Source organism: Scophthalmus maximus, chromosome 6, assembly GCF_022379125.1.
Source record: "Scophthalmus maximus strain ysfricsl-2021 chromosome 6, ASM2237912v1, whole genome shotgun sequence".
NCBI classification, from domain to species: domain Eukaryota; kingdom Metazoa; phylum Chordata; class Actinopteri; order Pleuronectiformes; family Scophthalmidae; genus Scophthalmus; species Scophthalmus maximus.
Window position 1 is genome coordinate 14,558,421 of NC_061520.1, and position 25,283 is coordinate 14,583,703.

General features: G+C 40.5%; 1 protein-coding gene across 1 annotated transcript; it reads right to left on the minus strand.

Moving 5' to 3' along the window:
- Positions 1-1,432: 1,432 nt before the first annotated feature.
- On the minus strand, positions 1,433-20,196 carry c1ql4b (complement component 1, q subcomponent-like 4b). Its single transcript, XM_035632832.2, has 3 exons — positions 19,745-20,196; positions 17,777-19,237; positions 1,433-4,141 (listed from the first exon to the last, which is right to left on the minus strand). Exons 2-3 carry the CDS (start codon positions 18,308-18,310, stop codon positions 3,962-3,964), a joined length of 714 nt encoding a protein of 237 aa, XP_035488725.1. The 5' UTR covers positions 18,311-19,237; positions 19,745-20,196; the 3' UTR covers positions 1,433-3,961.
- Positions 20,197-25,283: the final 5,087 nt, after the last annotated feature.

The following is a 25,283-nucleotide window of genomic DNA, read 5'->3' on the forward strand; positions in this document are numbered from 1 at the left end:
AGGGGACGGCAGCTAAAATAAAATTTAGCCACCTAAGAATGCCCTCCTAAAAGAAAAACTATAAATTTTAGTTTTCGCTATATATTGAATATTTTCAAATCACCAAAAAATTATCAAATGTATTTTGTTTCTGGTTCCTTGGAAGTAGATTGATTAACTTGTAAGAAGTTTAACTGATGGATGGGTGCAGGGGTGCTGATAAACAAGTGTACATTTTTCATATTTTTTGGCGGTTTTTACATAAACCGTCAGTGTAAAAAGAGAGATGCACAAACATGCACCAACAAATTGTTAGAAAAGGTAACTTTAGCTCTCTCTTTGACCCAAATAGTTGATCTAACACATTACATGCCTTTAATATAGGTATACAGGAGTTAAAGGAAAATGTAGTACTTAAAGAATTAGCTGTCTGATGGCAAAATAAAGCAGTGGAAATATTCAATATGTTGTGAACACTTTGTCTGGTATTGTGTTTTTAGGAGTGCATTTCCAGGTGGCTAAAGTATGGTTTTGCTGCTGGTCCCATCCTCAGCATGGCTCAATTTCTGTGTCAGTATTCCTGCCTTTTCCTCCAAACTGCCAACCCAAATCCTCTGCACGTTATAAACTGACAATTGATAAGTACGTACAACCCCACTTCAAATAAATCAAACTATCCCTTTGACAACAACAGGATTAAGTGCAATGGATTTGTAGTCTATGACCAATACCTGCAAAACCTTTAGTGCTAATCAATAGCATCTCCTAAACTAAGATGGACAAGGTAGATATTAACCATCAGTATGTTTCCATTGTCATGGTGAGTAAGTCATGTCTGTGCAGTGAGTATGGCTCGACAGAGCATCAAATCAATATAGTTTGTGACTGATTTATGATCAAACCACCAAATACTTACTTATGTCTCAGTAAGTGTTTCAGTTTCTGTTTTTACTTTATCTAATCTCCCTCTAGCTCTGGGTTTGACTTTAATAAACATAAAGAAACCAAAACTGACTTTATTCACTTACTGTTACGTTTTCTATCTGTCAGACTAATTCCATCAATATAACATGTACATGTAAATATCTCCTATTGGAATTTGAAGAGATTGAGAGTTGCTTTTTTTCCTCTCCTTTCCTTTTTTTTTGACCAGTGTCATGTCTGTTGTACGGCAGAAGACAGAGTGCATGTATAGTCCCCTCATATCATTTAACAATAATCTAGTGGCTTTTACAATCTGATGGAATTCAATACAACAGCTAAAATAGTTCATGAGTGGATAGTATATTATAAATACATATGAACATAAAGCAGTTCATTGTAACACTGGCAACTACAGTATGTGTGAAAACGCGATCAACTTTGAGTTGGACATAAATGTTGATAAAACACTGATATCTTTGCAATCAAGAAAACACCCTGAGCAGCAAGAACTTCTCACAACAGATGCCGATGCCTTCTGAGTCCTTGATTTTATTGTAATGTCCAAGGAGAGAATAAAGAAAAATTAAGACTCCGCTGATTTTACAGCAAAATAATCCCAATTTTTTTAAAATTGTGATATGTGGTCGTCAATGGCAGAGAAAAATCGAGGCTGATTTCATACAGAACAAATACACACAACTCAGCTTGCAAAACACAGTGACAACAATGAATCCATACTGCTCATGAACAAAGGTAACAGCGCCAAAAACACACACAGTAGGATACAACATGGCACAGAGGCTATGTAAAGCCACTCAGCAGGGATGTGTGTGTATAATTCACAATGTCGGGATGTTTTTTTGTTTTTTCAAATCACAGCACAAGAATGACAAGGCGATCAGAAAGTTCACATCCAAAACTCATCAGGGCTCATCATGCTATCAGGCCTCAGGGCAGAATCAGTGTCACTCAAGACAACAAAGTCTCTGTCACACAGTTTAACACGTAGATCATTGGGCCGATATGAAGCGCACCTCTTCTAAAACTACAATAGATGTGTTCAAATTTGTTTTACATATATCCCATCTAAACATAATATCTTGGAAAATTAGGATTGTTGAATATAATAATTTGGCTACATCAACATTTTTTAAAATAATTTTTCGGGATGCAAATTTAGAATTACACAGCCACATGCTTTGGTTGTTCATCCCCAGTCACCACCATACAGAATGAACATGGCCCGGGCTTTTATTTACAGCAGTGATTTAACACCAGTTAACACACACATATAAGATTCACAGTAAGTGTCCTCAGTTAACATCTGCATTTTAATGAAGTGAGTATCAACATTTGCATGGACTGTCTGTGTTGGAGAGGATTTCATTAGAAAAAAAAATCCTGATAGCTGTTTGTTATTATGGATCAGCTTGTTCGTATAACTTGGATTCAAGACGGAATAATATCTTAAATAAAATTAAAAAATAGAATAGAAAGTGTAAGGCACAGAAAATCTATACGGTATGGCACATGGCAGTAAAAGGTTAACAACAACATCTTCAGGTGGGTACCTTCACCATAAATAAACCTATCAGTTAGGTTTGACATCTTGGAAATTAAGATCAATCTTTTTCTTGCAGAGAGTTAGATGACAGGAGTGATATCACTCTCTTGTCTGTGCGGGAAGTATGAACCAGGAGCTGGTTGGGTTAGCCTGGCATAGAAAGAGGGAAAAAGTCAGCCTGGCGCCGTCAAAAGGTATAAAGCAGCCAGTCCGCTTCTTCAGATAACTTCCCTCCCCTCACACCAAGGCCATCATTTTTCCAGACTGTCAATCTGACGGTCATCGTTAGTTTATGCCATGATTAGCGAACTGTGCAGATCCAGGGTTTTGAACTTCTCTCCCTAACTCTGTTTTTTTTATTTTTGACACAGTCAATTTTCATGTGAATAACACAGTACAACAGTATGAATGTCAACTAGGGACTGCCTGAGAATGTGTGTCGATATCCCCATAATCGAAGCCGATATGACCCCACAGCCACTACACACTTCTTTTTTTCATATGCCAGCTCTGTAAGTGGTATCAACCTTCTCATCCAGCTCCTGGCAAGAAAGCAACAGCTGCGCATTTAACAAATGTCAAACTTTATTTGAACTTGTTTTCATTGAAGTCATATTCACCATACTGCCCACTACGGAGGCCGGGGTCGAGTGTGACTCAGGCAGCAGAGGAAGCCTCAGCTCATTAGCAGGACATGATGAGACGCTGCCATAAGCTCTGGCTCAGGGAAAATCTCGAAGCTAAACCTCAATATCGATATACTGTGTGTGTTAAGGGACTGTTACCGACAACTTGACACCTATTCCCTTAACAGGAGTCAGAGACTGTGCAAGTCAGACTGACAGTGACGTGATGCTTTTAAGCCTCAACACAAACTGAAGAGTCAACACACACGTGTTTACACGCGGGCATGAACACGGACGTACAAGCACACTGATTATGATCGTGGTGTTGGCTGTATTATCAGCTGTGATCAATATATTCATGACTTTTCTCGTTTGGTGTCCACCGCCATATTGGAAATCCATCTCACAGCAGTGGAGGTGAGAGGCTGCAGCCAAATACACACACTTCGATTTGCAGTCTACATTCAGAGATCATCTCAGTCGATTTCAGACCGGTGGCTAGAACGGCCATCTTGTCTCGGTGTAACAACTGATAAGTAGCGGATGAGTTCAGTTTGCGTGTGCACGCCTGTGTGTGCGCGTACAGGTGAATGTGTGCATGTGAAACAGATGTTAATCATATATTTTGGCCATGCTCACACATACTGTACGTGGCGCAGATTGCACAAGCGTGTGTATCAGAAGTAAGGTTAACTGCTAGTATATACAATACTATATTCATTTTTACACAAATTAACTTAATCATGTTATTTCATGGTTCGTGTACTGAACAAATTACATTAGGGAGGCATGGCGTGTTAGATGCAGAATGGAGAGTAAACTTTTTGCTTGATTACAGGAGAGAGAGTATATTAACATGAGTATACTGTCAGTCTGGGTATATGAGGAAGCCAGAGAAGGTGCTGTATTTGTTGGTGTTTCCCCCGTGAACTTTGCCGCCGTCCAGCTGTACACACACTTCGTCCCCCACGTCCAGGTGCAGGATCACACTGTTGGAGGCATAGTCGTAGTTCTGATCGGCATCTTGAGCGATTGCACTGGCCCGCACCTGAGATAAAGACAAGAAATAGGTTTGTAGGTTTGAAAGTCGAAAAGCTGATGCAGGGAAAGCAGATCGTTGATGTAATGGGTGTGTTTGTTTGGCAGACTTTTTGTGGTCTGAGTTTATGTTGCTGGAGCTCTGTGGCTTTTGGTATTAACCAGGCATCTTATCTCCAAAGCCGCAGCGGCCTCCCACATGTTGCACTGATATCAAATATCTTTCAATCTAACAAATTCATTATATCCATCATAAATTTTACTCTCGACCAAGTGAAAATCTTCAGCACAGCAGAGTTTCGTTGAAAAATGTAACTCTTCACTTATGCTGATATAAATATTTTGCAATTATTCGATGCTTTGCAGGATTTCGATTAATCTCAAGCTTCTGCACACTTAACATCAATTCATTGCATTAATACATTCAATAAATTAATAAATAAACACAAGAAAAATAATTATCACAGGCTTTTTAAATTGCTTTGTTTTGTTATCTTTGATTGTGGACATATTCATTTCTGTAACTTTTTCAACCCAAAGAAGCCAATTCAGATCATTCCTGTTGCCCATTGATTTACCTCGGGTCATACATACATTCATTCATTTTCTCCTGGCTAGACTACTGTAATACACTTAATGCATCTGTTAGAGCTCCAACACCAACTTGTACAGGGCGCTGCTGCACAGATGTTAACCGAAACCAAGCCATATTCATGCCAACTTAAACTAGCTGCCATTCCTCATTGCTTTTAAAATTTTACTCATCACTTTTAAAGCATTTAATGGCCTTGCTCCACATTTTATCGCCCCTTATGTGCCTTGACATTCACTCAGATTCTTGGTTGGAGCTCTGCTGGTTCGATTTTAACTAGTGACCAAGAGTGTTCGAGCCCAATTGAGAACACACAGGCAACATCTTTAATGTCATTTAAAACACTTCTTAAAACATGATTTTGACATGACAAGTTTCACAAACAGTCATCTTCATATTAATTATGGGATTAAAATCTATAGATACAGCAGACATATCAACAATAATGTTACATGTGAAGGAAGCAAGTATAATGCAATCCAGTTATGTTTAATGCAACACATACACACAGCGTAGAAACCCCAAATATTCAAAATAGATTAATTAGCATATAACTAATAAAACTGATCATCTGATGTTTATATGTATAGGCTGATCAATTTATTTGCTTTGTTTGTTTCATTTTGTTCTAACTTGCACCTACAACAATGTTGGTTCACTTTATCTGGATGTAACCATTTGCCATTTTACTTGTTGCCATTTCATTCTGTGATCTTGGTGTAATGTCATCAGTACAGATGCCTTCCTGTCCACTGGGCAGATAGATGAGATGTGCAGTGATCTTTGGCCTCAAGCCTCCATCAGAGAGCGCAACCTTTCTTAGTCACTATCAATTTTTCCACAGGATTGTTGCCCTCACACCTGATCCACCTGTTGCCAAAAAAAAAAAAAGTCTACGGATTACACAGGTGGTATCAGGGAGGACATCAGTTCATGTGTCGAGCCTTCACAGCAAATACAATGAATGTAGAAAAATAAATATTGAAAAAATGGATAGAATAAAAATGTAAAACTGCAGATGCATGGAAATTTGATTGATGCAACTGAACTGCTACTATTGCTCATCACCGTTATTAGGTACTCACAGTCTCTGAAACATTTTTGGCTATAAGTTTTTATTGTATTAGGAATTTGGGGTAATAAATCACTGTTTTTCAAGTGGTTCATGTCACACTTGTATATGTACATGCAGTGCATAAAGAATATATTAATTGTAGTGGTTATAAATTTGAAAAAACTGAGTTACAGCATAATTGGTGTCTGGTCAGTGTTCTGGTGAGCACACACAAACACACACACACGCACACAATTTTGGTGTTGTTCACTCCATGTTTAGCATCCAATATTTATATATATATAAATGAACAACACCAAGATTACAAATCAATGAAATCAAAACCCCTACAACTTTGTAAAACTGGCATTAATGGCCAACACCCAGCATCCAGCAATTACTGAAATTCCCATCCAACATAGGATATATTATCTGGTGTGAGGACTACAGAACCTGGAGTCTTGCATAATTTTAAAAAAGCAATATGGTCTGATGAGTCATTCTTCACCCTTGCATCTGCATCTGGACAGGTTTATGTCAGGAGGAACACACTCTGATTAAACATGATGTTGACTCTTTAATGGTATCACCAGCCATTTAAAACAAGGTCGTTCCATTGGACAATTACTGCACATGTTTACATACCAGAGAAGAAATATCATACCATTCTGTTGAGTGCTGATCCAATAATGGCAGGATATTTCAAGAATGATTCTCGGATACATGCAGTTTCATTAAGAAGAGAATGAAGTCAAACACCTGCAGCAGCCAGCACAGATTTCATTTCATGTAACAGGAGATCTTATTCAAGATGAACAGTCAAGTATCTATGAGGATTTAGTTGCGCACATTGCGGTTTGTGAATACAGCTGCTTGGATGGAGAATGGGGCATCCTTATCAATTATGTTGTTCGGTTATTTCATCATTCCCCGTCTACGTTCCAAGTTCTAAGTTGTTTTTGCACGCAGCAAGCAAATCCCCTTATAATAAATGGCACCATCATTGGGTAAGTAACCAACTATTCAAGCAGACGATTCATTTAATAGTGGAAAATAAAGTACACAAGCACATACATATTAATGAATGCAAATGATACTCTCACTCCATCCTTGTCTCCTGCTCTGGGTCTGACTGAGGATATGGTCCATCATCTTCACCAGACATCAAGCCTCCCTGACTCCCTTGTGATCACTGAGACAAATCAAATAAGACTAAACTACCCAATTTCTCCTCATCCCTTCATCCAATAATGAGCTTTATTTTTTTATTGCACATTTCAATTATCAATCTCACTCACTTTTTTTTCTCTGTACAAGCGTTTCTTCCATGTAGAAAAGGTGAACATTTTTAATGCCCCCTCTTTAGACAAAATTAAATCAATACATTTCCTTTGTTTTAATTCAACTCACATCACTCCATTAATTGTTGTCTCTCGCTCCACGCCTCACGCCCCTTCCATCATCCCGCTCCCATTCGCCACCCCATTTCTATCTCTTCATTCTGCACCCATCTATCCATCTTTTTGTATCCTTACACTCCAATGAGATGCAGGTCACGCACACATTCTCTCTCCCCCACCATGGCAGTGTTGGCGGGAGCAGCGACTAAGTGTGTCCCTGTCCGGTCTAAATCGGATTGATTAACGGCGTGCTGTTGTGGCAGGTCTCCTGAGAACCCCCCCACCCCCACACACACTTGTCTCCTTTCCCATCCCCTCCTCACAGCATCCCTCCCCCCTCTCTACCTCCAGATGCGTCAGGGCAGGCTATACATGGCTGCAGACTACGGTAATTGGTAGTCGGACAGCCATGGCAGCTCCCGGCCTAATAGGTCCAACTCCTCAATAACTCCACACAATCACAATAAATGGGGGCACAGGATAGGCTACAGTGGTCAAATGGGCCCATGAAATACTAGTGGGAGGTCAGGATAAGATCTTACACACACACACACACTCACACACATACACACACACACAAACACACACACACACACTCGAGCTCTAAATCTAGATCACAGCCTTTCTCTTTCGTCTTTGTTTTTATGAATCTCAAGTGAACACCGGTGAAAAACTATACAGCATATAAGACATGTTTTCTTCTTCCTATTTTATCCTGACTGCTTTGCACTGAAGGGACGGAACAGCTCCCCTGAGGAGACCTAATAGGTTTTTAGGAAAAATACAACAGCAAAGAGATTCTGACATCTTGTACATCCAACATCTGTCTACATGGTTGAGCGGCATGATTCCCCTGACAATATCTTTAGTTAGAAGCAGACAGTCTGCTATAACTTGCTATGAGTGCAGTGTGGACTTACCTCTTTATACTGTATATGCATTGAAAACAATATTACAAGCCTTGATTTAATAATGCTTGGTTCTTCCTACCTCAATCGCCCACAATTAAGGGTCGTAACAAAAGTTGCATCAGTGATATTTACACCATCTCATTGAAATGGCCTTTTAAACATGAACACCAGCTAATTACATTTGCCAGCCAAAAGGACACAATGTTATTTATGGCTTTTATGGTTGACTTCCTTATTAGAGACAGAGGTTTACTTAGCCTCTGTGAGACAGTGTGGAGACGTTGACATTTATTGTTTTATCTTTCTGTTTAATTCATGCTCACATTCTCCTCCTATATATACAGTAACCCACACATTTGCTATTCTATACATTTATCCTCAGATTTGAAAGAGTGTGAGATTTTAAATATTATCACAGGCATCATGAATATTAAGTATAATAATGTGTTAAATGTCTTCTGAGGCGTCCGCCTTACAACAAATTTAAAAGACGAATAATTTAGAGGTTGGATATTGACTATTTATTTTTGCTCATACTAAATATTTCATAGCAATTATGACATCCACTACATTTACTGTATCTGACAGCTGTACATATACATTTTGTACACAGATTAATTTGTATTAATAATTTAATGAATAATGTAACATGCACTGATATATCAGTCAGAGGAATCATTTTACACTATGAAATCTGACATAATAATGACAATTATAAGTATTATTATTATTAGTAGTAGTAGAAGTATTGCAATTCAGCAGTAGTATTAAACTTCAGTCATCCTTTGCTATATGTCTTTGACTTTTTACATTATTTTATTTTTCTGCTCTAAATTTCAAGGGGAAATAATTCACTTTCTCGAGAGCTATAATTATAACAATTACGAATGTCATTCAAATTGACAGAAAAGAGTTCATACAGTTCATACAACAGAAAAGTTGTAGAAAAGTTCTTTCTATGTTTGCTGATGCTTTGGCAGGAATTTTACATTATTGTCACTTTCGATTAATTTTAGTATCACTTCCTCCTCAAACTATGAAACATATAATAATTTCTTGGACCAGGCTGAGCTGTTCACATTGCAGAACACCAGCATGGAGGAATCTACAGGTTTTGCTGTCAGTAACAATTACAGGAAAACCTTGTTTTCTTAAAGTGGGCAGGATACACTGGGGCTTTGGGAGTGAAAACAAGAGGGAAAGGCAAATCAGGATTATTGTCAACAGTGGCGGAGATTGATAGCGACAAGGGAGTGAATTTCTGTCTGTTGGCCCAATGCTGTTCTGACTTGATCTGCTGCTGTTGGGGAGAAGGGAGACCCACGGGACAACAGAGAAGATTACACTGCCTCCACTTCTTATTAGGGGGAGAACATTAAATGGGGAGAGACAGACAGTGAGAGGTGAGAGAGAGAACGAGGGAGTGGGGAAACTGAGAGTACAGAAATTAGTCATTGACAGTGGAAGTTTAATGCTCAATAAAATCTACATTTTCAGTTGTGTGCCACTATTTAAGGGCTGACATACTGTATTTGAAATTTAGCTCGCCGAGGATCTCTACCATTTTCATGTATATCGACCCAATATACCAAACTGAGTGCTCACAATATTTATTTGTGAGCTTTGTCTCTGAGAAGACTGAAATCCAGGGCGAGAATTGAGGAGAGAAAAAGGATTATGTAGCGAAAAGGAGGGTGTGAAAGCAGAAATTTGGACAGGGACACACATTTGGGCGAGCAGCTGCATGCACTTTAGCAGTCCTGGCACAGGATTTGAATATAGGAGGCCAAAGTTGAGAGAGGCCTTTGAGTGATGGGGAGGGCGCCTTGCTGGATAACAAACTGATCAAGCATGCCTATTTTAGAGCGGGGGGAGATGGGCGTGTCTTTTTTTCAGTATTGTTTGGTTTCGCAGCGGTGCCTTGATCTTGTGGTAATAAAACTGACAGGATTCATTCACTGTGATGTACAGACCTCTCAGAGTGGAGCGAGGCGATGGAGACGGGGTCTCTTAAACTTACCTGAGGGACCTCTAAGGGTGAACTGGGAGAGAGGAGAAGGGCAATTGAAATGGCCCTTTTTGTAAAAACCACTGTGTTATCTCTGCCTCCATCCATGCCAACTACCGAGGTATCCTGTTTCTTTTTCCACAGGTCGACCCTTCCCCTGCGCCGCAGACTTACACACTAATTGGCATACTAAATGCTAATATTTTGCCATGACACTCGAGACCCAGGTGTAAAGATGTTGATTAGAAAGTCCCTAATTGGCTCTATGGTGAAACCTTTGAGGGGAGAGAAGATGCCTTAATTGGCTATAAATGGCTTCTATGGACAGCCTACCTGCAGAGAGTCAGCAAAAGCTGAGCTTCAGTTCTAAAGGTAAATTATACTATTCCTTTACAGCACATTGTTGACTGTCTCACAATAAATCAGTGTGTTATACAGTAGTGCGTGCACATGCACCTGCTGTGGATGCACAGTATGCAGGGCCACAAACAGCAATACTCTAGAGACTAACGGCCTCGCAGTCATCATTAATCACATACACTGCAAATATACATTTTCAGGAAATTTTTAGTAATTAAAAGCACATTTTAGCATTAGTAATGTTAGCCCAGATGCTTACCAACACTGTGGAAACACTGCTGTTAATAAAAGAGACCGAATCCTGCTTCCTTGATGAGCAGAGGTAATGACATAATGGGGAGGCAAAGGCAAGCCACTATAAAGGAATGACAAAACACCATAACAACCAGACAAAACCCTTCAGTCTGCAGAATATAATGGCTGAGGCCATTATAACATATAGGAAAATAATGGCCGTGTGTTTTAGGAGGAAAAACAGTGGGAAGAAAAAAACAAGGGCTGGGGTACAGAAGAGCATTCTTTCTATTTGCTCTACATGAAATGCAGCCTGAAAGGACAGGCTTTTATCCTTTATCACAAAATGTTCCCCATTATAATGTCAGGTCATTGTCGGACACTGAAGCAAGGCAATGCACAAGAACATTGATCTTGAATATGAATTATTCGACCAATGCACAGAACTGTGAAGGAGGGAGATACGCTATGAAAGTGCCAAAATAAAATACATTTGAAACTGTCTCATGAAGTGCCACTTGAGACCCACATCGACACCTTGTCTGACATACTCTAATTAGCAGCTTACACCTTCCTACAGGAGCCGACTCATTTCTCTTTTCTAACTCAGCCCAAGCTTGTCATTGCCACCACTTTTAAGTGGTATATTAAATCATCTAATTAGTTCGTAGATCTTATAAGTTATTTTTATGTTAACTTGTAAACCTTGGGTTTCAGTTACATAAAAAAATCAATGATTTGTAGAGCTTTTATGGTTATCGCAATGGAAATGATCATTGTCTTTGTTGTTTATTGGTTGAAATCCAGACAATATTTATTACTTTGTTCTCTTACCTTTAATACACTTATTAACCGGTACACTAGAATAAAAATCGACCTATCCACCTTTATCAGAGCCTATACACTTCTGTTTTTCCAACCCGTGCACCTTTAAGTTCACACATTCTTCCTCCACCTTTAATTCATCTTCCGTTCTAACCTTTACACCTTACATTGTTAAGGCTGAGCCACATGTCGGAGACTTTTGTTGCTCTTTAATAAGGCACCACCTTTCCACCAGTCTCATTCTGCAGTAGGTCACATCCGACCTAATGCCACTGCCACTTAATGAGGTTACCGAGTGTCAATAGATGAAATGTTGAAATGCTACTATGGCACTGATCATCAAAACTACAGTGTGCGTGCGCGTGTGTGTTTGTGTGTGTGTGTGTGTGTGTGTGTGTGTGTGTGTGTGTGTGACCAGATGACCAACCCAGATTCACCCATATTGGACCAGCCATAAATATTCATACTCCCACACCATGGTCATCGCTGTAAAGGGCAAAGTACATATTGGTGGTGAATTATATATCCATTGAAAAGGTCATCTACCTCGACACCAATCTTTTGATGAGTTATGGGGCACTTTGAGTGAAGAGGATTAGTTGCATTAAGCGAATGAGCTTTGCAAACTTGGTTCGGAGCTTGCACATCCGCAGCATGTTTCATTAGCTAAACATGAGAGACAGATATGTTTGATTTGTTTCATATGTGGTTGACATATGTCTGATTACGCAGCTTCATCCCCTCTCCTCAGTTCCCCCCTTCAGTGAGGACAGAGGACGTTACCTTTTCACTCATCCTCCTCTGCCCATTCTCCTGATAACATCCATCCATCTCTCTCTCTCTCTCTCAGTCGCTCTCTGTCAGCTCTCTTGTCTGTGTCCTGCCTGTCTCAGCAGTGATCTCTCCCCAGGATATGTCTTATTCTCAGCTCCCTTTGACAAGACATTGATCAATACCATACATATCAGTCTGACAATACTTGTACACGCACGCACGCACCCCCGCTTGATTTTTCAGTGTTGGTCAGAAATCAAGTGACAACCCACCGTGACGCCACCCATTGGTTTGTGAACTGCCATTTTGTAGCCTCAGGTTTTTTGACCAGTGCCAAATTGTTTTGAAACCAGGAGTATCCATATTTGGAGGAGTGGTGGGAGGGCCTGACTGAGAGATGGTCCACTACACGTCCACATACACCTGCACCTTTTAGACTAACTGTCAATCACGCTATATCCACATCCCAATGCATACCGTGCTTTAACGTCTAATTTACTCTCAAGGAGACCATCATCTACAAAATGAACATTGTGCTGTATTGGAGAAGACTTGAAAGTAAAGATTGAGAACATGAACTCCTCATGAAAATGTTTACTGACGTTATAAATCAAGTGAGAAGTAGAGTCATAGAGACAGACTTCCTTTTTGGAACCTGTGGAGTCGCCCTCTGCTGCTCATTCCAGAGAAGACAGGAGGAGACAGGAGTACATAAATTTTTTTGCTGCCAGTTTATGCTAAACTAAGCCAACCAGCTGCTGCTTGCAAATTCATATTTTGCATACAGAAACAAGAGAGGCATCTTCTCCTCTTACTTTTGGCAAGAAAGCAAATGAGCATATTTTCAAAAATGTAAGACTGATCCTTAAATATATGCTCTCACTCATGATCCAATTCTCACAGTGCAAGAAAGTCACTTCATGAACAGAAGAGTTACGGTATTGATACTAAGGGAGTCATTTTTTGGTTGAATGTCTTCACCGTCTCTCGATTGACCAACTTTTTCAATATTATCCTCAAGGTTTTTCTCATTGACCTCGCCAGTTCACTTTGCTGCCAGAGCACTTGTCTATTCACAAAAAAAAGAAGAAAAAAACCCCATTGCATTGAAGCTGAGGGGAAAGATCAGCACTCAATTGGGTTAAATAATTTAGTTGATGGAAAAGATAATTAATGGGGAAGGAGTCAATAGCTAGTATGGACCGTAAAAGTATAAAGGTTGTGTGTGCGCGCGTGTGTGTGTGTGTGTGTGTGTAAAGAAGGGGCACAGGTGGGGGGAGAAGATCTCATCTAAAAGCTATGAAAAATTTAACAGCAGGAGAAGACAGGAATCACAATGTCTGTGAAGGCACGCAACAAACCAAGTCCTCCAATTATATCTGGCATTTAACTGTCCGTCCTCTTTACTCTAGACTTTATGCACATCCAAGTCAATGAATTGAGGAATAACTATTTTTATGGACTTTAACAGTCACATAAAAGCTCTACTATGTAATTATGCTTGTATTTGGAGCACAGCAGTGCATCCGGGAAAAAAAACTATAGCGGATTCCAGTGAAAGAAAACAATTCCTATCTGTGATGCAGATAGACATTTAATAAGAGACCAAGTTAAGGCGTTTTGAAGATTTTCTTTGTTTCTTCAGTTAGAGCATAATTCAATTAAAAAAAACTGTGTACTTTGATGCAGATTTTGTCATTATATGTGATTGATTGAAATGCGTTCCAAATGCATTAAGTATTTTGAGAAAAGATAATCGTCTCAGTCATTTTTCAAGCCAAAATGCCAAATTTTCTGTCTCTAGAGTATCAAATGCAAGAGAATTCAGCTCGAAATAAGTCGTTAGAAGATGTTACTGTGAACCATTGAAAGGTTAATCCATTAATAAAACATGTCCCTAAAATAATTGATGCATTAATCAATAAAAATTCATTAGTTTCAGACCCAATTTATTATTTGCTTTTGGATCCAAATCTGCACAAAATACACATTGTTGTAGAAAATCTTGATATAATCATGGTAACAATCGTATGCTAGATTTTGTTTTCTTTCATCCATCATGTAGCAGGAAATACTAAAAATGCGGCTTGAAATCTGAAAAATGCTAAGACATGTTCATGGGGGAAAAATATCTTACTGACATCTGTTGAAAGGTTTTTGAGGTTTTTTCAGCTAAATAACAAACAATGAACCTGGTGTGCATAAGGGTAAAGCCCCCAGCAGCTGGCCCAATGATGTACAGTACTTAAGTGCTGTGTTGTTGTTGGTGACATCTTAGCGTTGTTGCTAATTTAAGATTGCAATGAATGGTGGGGAAGAGAAGTAGTGCAAAATAATAATGGATATAAAAAGCCATAACACACAGAACAACGCACTCTGTTAGCCTGAGGGTTAAAATTTCTACCAATGTAACATCAACATTCAAGGTGCCATACAATCTCTACACTGTCAAATAGAGCTGCAACAGTTAATCGATTAGTAATCAAATACTAAATTAATCGCCAATTATTTTTGATAGTTGATTAATCGGTTGAAGTAATCTTTATCGGGAAAACAAAGTCAAAATTCTTTGATTTCAGCTTCTTAAATGTGAATATTTTCTGGTTTCTTTGCTCCATCTATAACTAAATATATTTGGTCTGTGGACTAAACAAAACATCATCTTAAGGTTTGGGAAACACGATTGATATTTTTCATCATTTTATGGACCAAACAACTGATCGATTAATCGAGAAAATAATCGGCTGATTAATCGATGATGAAATCAATCATAAGTTGCAACTCTACTGTCAAATAAAAGTGTAATAAACTGGACTTTTTTTTTTGCAAAGAATTATTGGAAAAATCTACCATGAAACCGGTTCAGATACTCCCCTGCCATATTCATATACGTATTTAAAGTCTTTGAAGATGGAGATTCAGTTAAACTTATGAGTGAACAGCAGCCCAGCAGGCTGACGCACTGCTCAGCAGCATATTGTTCACGAACCATGTGAATTATGTGTAGAGAAACAACTTTTGTTTCAGCAAGCTCTCAGTTCAGTTTGACCTGGCTTGTAACAATGCAAAGCGTGTTTGTGTTTTTTCTTCTTCTTCTCTGGTAATCCCCAGGATATCAGTCCTCTGTTCTGCAGCACACATGTCAGAATCAGAGTTCCTCAACAGAGTGAGGGCTTAGTACCTCAAGCTTGTCACACATCTCCAGATGGTTGTGTTCAAGGCTATTTCCAGGCTTTTGTACTTGTTTATTTATTAGTGGTAAAGTCAGAGTTCCTCAGAGGACAGTAGCCAGCTGCTGCATTTTAGCTTTGTTCCACTGAGACTTGGAGGGCTGTTATCCTCTTGATCGCTTGGCTGTCAATCCCTCTCTCTTTCACTCCCCCTCCCATTGTTTACAAGTTGTACAATTAATTACTGTACAGTGTTGGCACTTCTTAGTCCGTACCCTGTTTCTAATCTCATCCTGTTTTTGTTTCTCTTTCTTTGTCGTCACATTTTATGATTGAACTGTATTATTTAACAGGGCGGTGATATAGCTGAGGAACAGCACGAGTCATTTAATTTGAACTTTACTCGAAACTGCATTATGATTCCAGGGCCATTCCAGGTCTTCACCATGTTGTTTCGTGCTGTTTTGATCACCTTCATTGCACATGTGCACAGTCCACTTGCATTGAACAGGTGAGAATGCGGGAGGACTTTACAGTGGTAAGATTCAGTCTATTTAAGAATCTTTTACGATGTTTGTTGGCTTTTCTCAAGCTCAAGGTCATTCAAGGAAGTATATTTATATAAACTTAGTCCAGAAACCAGATCTATTGGCAAGCTCATGTTTATTTGCTCTCACAGATTGGTCTAGTCTCCGTTCTTGTTCCTGCCAATCAAAGCCATTTATCTAAATACCAGACAGGTTTGACATGATAACTGAGAGGGGAGAGCTGTTGAAAGGTTTTCGTCAACAACTGAGATGACTGCCGCTAATGTGGAGAGGTCTTTTCAATTCACTATTGCGACAGTATTAAACCAACTGTATGGTAATGTATATTTATAGTAAGCATATTTTAGTAAGCACGCACATCAGTCCTCTCCTCGGTCCTGACGTTATTCAGGATACATGAGGATGGAGTGAAGTAGAGGTCAATCAAAACGCAAGCAAACACAATAACGCGACACCTCAGATGGCTATCATCTTCTACTATTCTTCTTCTATCTTTTTTGTTGCCTTTTTTTTCGGGGGACCTGCGCAAATGAGAGGAGGTGACGTGAGTGTGACACCACAATCTGATGAGATCGCTATCGCAGCTCAATGTGGACTGGAGACACATATTTGTACCAGGTGTAAATGTAACCAGGTTAAAATCATACTGTGATAAAATTTGGATATGAAGCTTTTTAATGCCAGGTCTAAATTAAAATAAAATAAATTGGAAAAAAAAATCATTTGTGACAACCTAAAGGTTTGCTTCGTAAATAACAGACTGTTTCTGTGCATTCAGTATATTAGCTCGACCTCACCAGCAGCATTTGTTTTTCTTTTTTCAAAGTGTCACAGCTCAAAGAAGTCCCTTTTATTTTCTACTGTCTTCATTTGTTCACTTTTGCTATTGGTGCTTTTCTCCCCATTCATAAACCCTGAAGTCTGGATAACATAGAAACAAGTAGACATCCATTCTGTTAATTCTTGTCTAGCAATGGTGTTCACATAATTAAGTGTAATATATTACACTTAACATAATCAAGTGAAGCCAAGCATATTATCATGCTACAGATGTGATTTTACAGATTAAATCTGAAGAGAGTAGGGGCACCATTAATATAAAATATGGGACGTGTAAGACATAAAGTGAGCAGACCTGCAATGAGGCATTAACTATTTCATTGGTCAACCTCATGCCTGCATTTGTATTGGTTGGCAGATTTTCACAGGGTCATTTCATAAAAATCCCAGAGGAAGAGCAGAAGCGTGAATGTGAACAGTAGCACTCAAACTGAAGCACAGCAACAGGATATCTGAGTACAGACTTATAGTCTTGTACAGAACAAGTTTGCATGTGAGGCGGGGCTATTTGTGCCAGAGCGCAAAATCCAATTGTGACCATAAGAATTGCTTGCAAGACAGGGGAAGGCCTTCACAAAGCCTGGAATGTAAGCATTTTTTAAACCTGTAATTTAAAATTTTGATCCGCATGATAAGTATTACTGTTGGCTGAATAAATAGTCAACAATATTCCATCTAAACTCTTTATTTTGTCATTTAATCCAGGTGACTTCTTGTTATCCTGTACGCTCGATGTCGTACAAGATCAAATGATTGAATTGCTGCTGTAACTGTGTCCACAGACGGATACTGGATCAAATTCTCTCACACAAACTGTACAAAAGAGTTTCACCAAATAACAATTCTGTGGGTTAATAGTTGCAGACTGAGATCAAAAGTTCAAGGGACACTTCAGCCACACGATCGCACCCACCTCAACCCACACTCACCTGTCCGTTCTTCTTCAGGTCCGCCCACATGCTCGTCCCGTCACCACCTCTCATCAGGACGTGGTAGGTGAAGTAGTAGATACCTGGCAGAGGACAGGTGAACTTGCCAGTGCTCGGCTCGTAGTAGTTCCCCACGTTGGTCACCACATCATCGAACTTTAGTATTTCACTCCCTTCATGTTGTTTCCGGAGGCCTGCGTAGAAGGCAATTTTGGGGCTGTAGAAAGAGGGGCCGTAGCCACTGGGTCCAGGCCATGGTGGACCAGGTGGGCCAGGCTTGCCGGGCTCTCCAGGGGGCCCTTTAGGACCTGGTGGACCTGGAAGTCCAGGGCTCCCTCTAAACCCTTGTTTTCCCTTGCTGTTTGGGAAGTCTGGGGGCTGAGGGGAGACGGCTGTCAGCTCTCCTTGTGGGGGGGGGTCACACACCATCTTGCAGGTCCCGAGCCTCTCATAATGTGTGCCCCCTGCTCCGGACCCTCCCCCTTTGGTGGTGTGGACCAATAGGGGAATGGCCACCAGCAAGACCAGGACCATGGCCACGCCAACTCCAGCCCCGATGACGCGTTTCTTGCGGCTGAGCCGGGAGGCGGCCAGCGTGAGGAAATCCTCCTCCCCCTTGGCTGGAATGGTTGTGCCGGCCAGACTGAACTCGGGGTAGGAAGTAACTACAGGATCGAGAGGGGAGATGCGTGATTGTGTTGGGCGGAGAAAAGAAGAGGAGGCTGTTCTAGTATAGGGACAGACAAGCCTCAGACAGAAGCAGGGGGGAAAAGATCAGCAGTCTGTGGAAGAATGACATATACAATTTTCCATTTCCTGATTTTCAGTACATTTGTTTTCTGGTTGTTTCCGTTTCCTCTGGCTCACTGTGTATGAGGGCTTTCCACTTATCTAAAGATGAGACATCACTTTGCAAGGCAAAAACAACTAATATTTAAATGTATTTGTCAAAAATGAGCAACGCAATTGAAATGTTTAGCTTTTATTTTACTTTTATTTTCTAACCCAGCTGTGTAAGCTCCTGTGAAAAGCTTTCAGTTGCTCAGGCAGAGAGCTGTCAGGTGGGGTCGACAGCATTCCCACTGGAGTTCATCTCACCCAACACATACGAGGAAGGGCGCTTTGGCTTTACTTGTCTGTCCGGGAATGAGACGAGGAGAAGGAGGAAACTGCTAAATCCCAGATCTTGTCTTTCTTCCTCTCTGTTTGTGTTTTTGTTGATGGGCTAACAGCTCTCTATACATCCGTTGTTTGAGGGAGCCGGGGTTTTATCTCTTTCAGCAGTCTACTCCTCCATTCAAAGTACAGATATGTTGCAGGTCATAACAAGGCAAATTCTGAAGAAAGGCCATGCAGGCCAAATTGCATTGGATATGAGGACTCTTGTTTGAAATGCAGCTTGGATGAAGCAGAAAACATTTTTATTGCAGCATCACCGCAAATCATCCAATCTCTTGCAATCTGGAAGGAAAAAACCCAAAGCACACATATATTACAATAAGCAGTCACGGACGAACAAAACCACATCCCTTTGCCATGTATTGAATTTGAATTTTAAAACGTAGAAGAAATTTTACAAATAAATACTTGGATTTGTAATGAATGCAAATTTAGATTTGTTTGAGGAATTTTAAGTACAAGGGAAAATGTCACAGACAACAGGGGGATTTTCGATAATGCCCTGGCTATTTTTCACATTTCTGTTATTATTCATAAAGATAACAAAATAATAAATGGGAAACCTCAGTGCTATAACAGTCATCGCTGCACATTGATATTATCACAGGCCGAGATTCCATATGCTCCACAAGTCAGTTCTTTTAGTGCACAAATAATAAATCTGGACAATAAAGAAGTATCTGAAGTGATTCCTTTCCAATCACCGCGATCAGCCTGAGTCGGAACGAGAGGACAGGAAGATCTCTGAGGCGAACTTTTGAGAAATTCATACAAAAGACATGAACTCACCGAGAGACCTGATCGCTCCTCTCTGCCCCGTGGTCAGTGGCTCTTCGTGCTGCGGTGCTCGGATGCGAACGCTGCAGGAAAAGTGGTCCAAAGAAATTCTCCAGAGATGGACTGAGGTCTTGCACCTTCTCCTCGGGTGAACAGGAGTCAGACGGATGTTTCAACTCGCAGCATCTCGGTCAGGACTCCGGCCGGACAACTCTCTGCGAGGATGCTCCGAGAGGTCCGGGCAGACACGAGGCGTGTGTGTGTGTGTGTGTGTGTGTTTTCTTTTTTCCTCAGAGAAACATTTATCGGCTACAATTCAAAGTGACGTATAGTAGTGCTCCTTCGGGTGAAATCACGGATTCCGACAAATTACTTTCGCACTTCACTTCCGACGTGCAGGAACAAACCGGCGCAGAGCGACTTTATTCGCAGAGCAACAGTTCACTCACTTGTTGTAATTTCCGTCTTCTCTCCTTCTCAGTGTCTGCCTACAACTGTTGCCCCCGCCCTCCCTCCAGAACACACACACACTCACACACACACACAAACACACACGCACACACACACACGCACACACACACACACACACACACACCCAACCCCCCCCACACACACAAACACACACACAGACACACACGCACCCACACACACACACACACACACACACACACACACACAAACACACACACACACACACACACGCACACACACACACACACACACACACACACAGACACACACGCACCCACACACACACACACACACACACACACACAGACACACACGCACCCACTCACATACACACACACACACACACACAGACACACACGCACCCACTCACACACACACACACACACACACACGCACCCCCCCACACACACACGCACAAACACACACGCACACACACGCACCCACTCACACACACACACATGCACAAACACACACACACCCCCACACACACACACACACACACACACACAGCTTGAGGTCCACCGTCTCATCCTGCATGTGACCTTTTCACAAATCAAACTACTACATCTGTTTAACAGTTCAATCAAGCTGTGTCATTTTCCGTCTGAATATTGGAGATTTATATTCAACAAAATAATCACTTTAATAATGTGTCACTGGTGGATTTACAGCCCCTGTATTTGTCATTGCACGTGTCAGTTACTGTACCAGCCTTGTAGTTGTTTTCTAATGAGGACACTGCTCCACACCGCACATCGCTTGCTGGGCACATCTGTGTGGAGGAGCACAGTGGAGAGACCGGAGTGTGAGCACAGAACATGGGCTACAGATGTGAGACTGACTGATGCACATCATGCCAGACAGCGAAGGGAAAGGGATAAGGTGAAAGGCGGAGAGTGGTGTTCTTAGGGTTTGTTGTCAATGTATGTGTTTCTGTTGCTTTCAGACCTTGTTAGAGATGAAAGATGTATCGCTGCTGACAACTCCCACCTCCTACCCCCGGTGCCTTTCTCTTCCTTTCGCTCCCCCTGACTTCATATTTATAGCACTTATAAACGTATGAATTCTCAAATTGGGAGAGAATTGTTTTTACTAAACAGGGGATTATTTTCACTTCTTTTGTTTTGTCCATTTCAAAAAGAAAAACTTGACAGTAAAGTCTGTGGTGTGTTCTACAATGCTGCTTACAATTTTTGTTCCGGGGGCATTAACACAAGAAAAACTGGGGTAAAACCATTAAGGCAGCAGCCAGTCCTCTGAGGCACAAGTGTACTTGTATGTACTGTCAGTTCTGCTTCTTATTTATTCATCTCCCAACTTTACTGAGCAGGAGAGTGTAGCAGATATTGAATATGGATCAATAGATCACTCCCCAGGATGCATACTGTCAGCCGACCGAGCCCTCAGGCAGATGCCAAGCCTCTGGTCACATTTGCATTTTTGGAGATAGAAAATAACTAGTGGGGAAACTGTGTGGTCTCTACATTTATTTGTGTGAAATTGGCAAGTCAAAACTAAAGATGCTAAAGAATTGTAGTTTTTTTGTGAATATGTGCTTTTACATTTTCCCATCTGCTTGTATCCGCTTCAGTGTGCATGCCTGGACATGCTTTTTTTATGTGCCTTTATGGTCGCGTGCGAGATGCCTCCATGCATACATATGTGTGCACATACACATATAATTTACATGTGGGCTCTGACAAACTGGTGACACACTCAGGGGCTCCCTGCATTTAAATTATTATTGCCAAGAAGGGAGGACGATTTAGAGAAGGAGGTTTTTAGAGCCCTATGAAATATTAACTAAGCCGATGAATATATAAGCTGTGAAGCGATAATATCTGTCTCTGACTCTGTTTCCCCGTGATATATGATATCATGTTCTTGTCTGTACTATATCATCCTCTCGTGTTAAATTAAAGCTCAGTTTTACAGGAAGAAAACGGCTTGATACAACATTTTATCTGAATAAAACAATATCATTTCATCAGCGGTTTTTAATTCATGTTACGTCTCCTTTCTTGCTCTTGACTCTGATATTTGTCTTCCTCTTTCCTGACCTTCAGGTGTCTGAGCTGTGGAGTTGTATAAAGGCTTTACAGCAACATCAGGCGGGAAGCCCAGAGAGTGGCAGGATTACGTCTCAGGTGGGACATGGCTTTTTTGTTAACACAAAGGCACAGACCAACAATGCGGAGAAAAAAAATAAAACCCTAAGGCACAGGAGATCTTTCTAGGTGCCTAAAATTTGTCTTTATAATCCTGAGACACTTGAGGTCGCAAGGGAAAATTGGTAAATCTAAATAAGATGCTGTTTCTCTACTGTTAATGGTTGCAAAAGTTAATGCACTACTACACTATACTGTATGATGTCATTTTGTGACTTCATTGTGACATCAGAATGATGTCAGTCCTACCATATGATCATAAATAATTGTAAAGATTGTAAATCTAGAAGAGCTTTAATTCGCGTCTATAGGGGGCAGAGATACCTTGAAAAATGCATTTTGAACTATATGCTTGACATTATTTTCTGATTCTTTGTGTCTTATTCATGATAACGTCACTTTTCATATGGCCTAATATGAAGTGGAATAAGATTTAAATTGTCTCTCTAGCCCAATTATTTGCAGAGATATCTTGGAAAATGTGTTTTTTTCTAATCATATTTTGAATGACCTTGACCTTGACCTTTCTACTGTTGTGCTCCAAAAGTTAATTATCCGGAGATACCTTGCAAAGTAATATTCCAACCAAGTTCTGTGAAAATCCATCCATTAATTGTCTGGTTATTTTGTCTACATACACACATGCACATGCACACACATGCACGCATGCGCTCACACACACACACACACACACACACACACACACACACACACACACACACATCTCAACACACCTCCAGTGTCAGTCTTTGTCATTTGATCTGCCAAATCAACATTACTATTATACAATCATGATTTCATAACTATACTATCAGGTGTTTCTCATAATACATTATCTAGATTACATTATCTCAAGGACAGAATGAACAAAGGACATGTTGCAAAAGAGGCTATGTCTAGATAAAAAAAAAGAAATCATGATACAAATCATAAATGCATGGTTTTTTTTTAAATTGGATGAAGAGAATGTTGACCAGCCAATCTAATTCTGGGTTTTTATAGTCATAACAGCAAGTAAATCGGGAGCAGTTCTCAGACAATTAAACTCCAGAGCACTTTATAAAAAGAAGAAAAATTAGACAATGTGGAAACAGCTGGGTGTTGTCTGCAGGAGCTAAATGTATTTTTGTGTCACAGTATTATTATTTGATTCAAGACATTCTATGAATTTTCATCCTATTCCAGACAGTGTGTGTGTGTGTGTGTGTGTGTGTGTGTGTGTGTGTGTTTGTGTGTGTGTGTGTGTGTGTGTGTGTGTGTGTGTGTGTGTGTGTGTGTGATTCACCTCGTGCAGTCTCTCCCATGTTGGGGGGATTCAGAACACAGATTCCTGGCAGGAGCAGCAGGATGTTGGGACAGACAAGAGCTTTAATTAATGTTCAGTGTGGGGTTGAAGATTTTTGACACAGTAGCCCAGTAGGAATTCACTAGCTACTTTTGATCCATGAGTAATGAACTGTGCTCTCCTTCTCCTTCTCTCTCTGTCCACTACGAATTTAATTCAGCTTCCCAACATTTCTCTGCAAGGATAACACAACTCCTCGTTTTCACACACTGTGTAAACACAGTAAAATATAACACCATCCAAGCAACAAACATTTGACACAAACATAATTGGTGTGTCTGTAGAAGAGGAAGAGGAAGGTAGTGAAGAGGAGGTCTTTTTTTTACTTTAACAAACAGCCATATGTCTATGACAAAACATCTAATTACCAAGTACCAATACGGATATGAATTGGAGTGATAAATCATTATTTACCGATGTGAGAGGGCTTACTTAACCTTGGAGTGCTGGCAGAATTAAAATGTGGATTTCAGGAAAAAAACAAACCCACTCAGTATGCTTGACCATGCAGTGGAAGGAGAGCAAGACATGAGTGCAAGGGGGGCGGGGGGGAGTGCAAGAGCTGAAGATGGAGATGCAAGTAAAAACGGCAGGAAAGGGAACAGGTGCAGAGAACAGAACGACGCACAGAAAGACAGTGAATTGAGAGGCAAGTGTTCTGTGGAGAATCCACGGAGAAGTGAGTCCGGGAGGGATAAAGAGATGACATGGAATCAGGAACTGGGAGGTACAGTAAGGGACAGGTAGAGGAGGGATAGTGTGATTTGGAGGAGGGTGGAGGGTGGAGGGGGCGGGGGCACAAGACAGATGACAAATTGTGATTAATAGATGGGGTCCTGTGCAGCACTGTGGAGCGCAACTCATTAATAGAGCGAATTAGAGAGGCTGTGCAACTCAATCTGCACACTGTCACTCGCAATCACGGACCATAATCAGATGTGCACACAGACCGAGGTGTACAAGAGGACAGGGGTTCATGCACAGACACACATCTCGTTTTCTCTGCTCTTAACGGAATGTGTCCGCAGCTGCATTCAGTCCCCGGGACTAAACTTTCCCGAGCACTTAACCGCGACAACGGACCACAGATCATAATTCTGCTCTAAACTTTAGAGTGAAGCCCTAAACTGGGACTTAAAGTTAGTGAGGAAGTGCAGAGTCTCATAATATTTTAATTTTGCAGAAAGGGCCAATGAGAGAACATTCAAAACGGAAAAGCACATAACAGCGATGAATGATGAAAACAATGCAGATCTGGTATAGGATTCACTTCCTGCACAGCCTGCTGGATAGTAAATAATACATAATTTAAAACACTTATACACTGAAATCAGTCCCAATTTATTTTTTGTATTAACAGTGCAGTGTCTAAGTGTTAGTGTGTAAGAACTGTAAGGGAGCAGGATGTGAATTTTATGCAATAAGGTGGGACCAACCTGGGAATTTTAAATATTTTTATTCTGTTAGTTTTATTTCCCGGTGTGTGATTTGTTCACCAGCAGCAGTAAATTTAAACATATTTAATCACATTTGGAACCCCCCCCCCCCCAACTTTTTTTATGACAGT

Excerpts from the sequence above, each read along its gene's own strand:
- c1ql4b (XM_035632832.2), bottom strand. The coding sequence starts at position 18,310 with ATGGTCCTGGTCTTGCTGGTGGCCATTCCCCTATTGGTCCACACCACC. Across the intron at positions 4,142-17,776 it reads ACCTGAAGAAGAACGGACAG|GTGCGGGCCAGTGCAATCGC; the intron begins GTGAGTGTGGGT and ends TCTTTATCTCAG.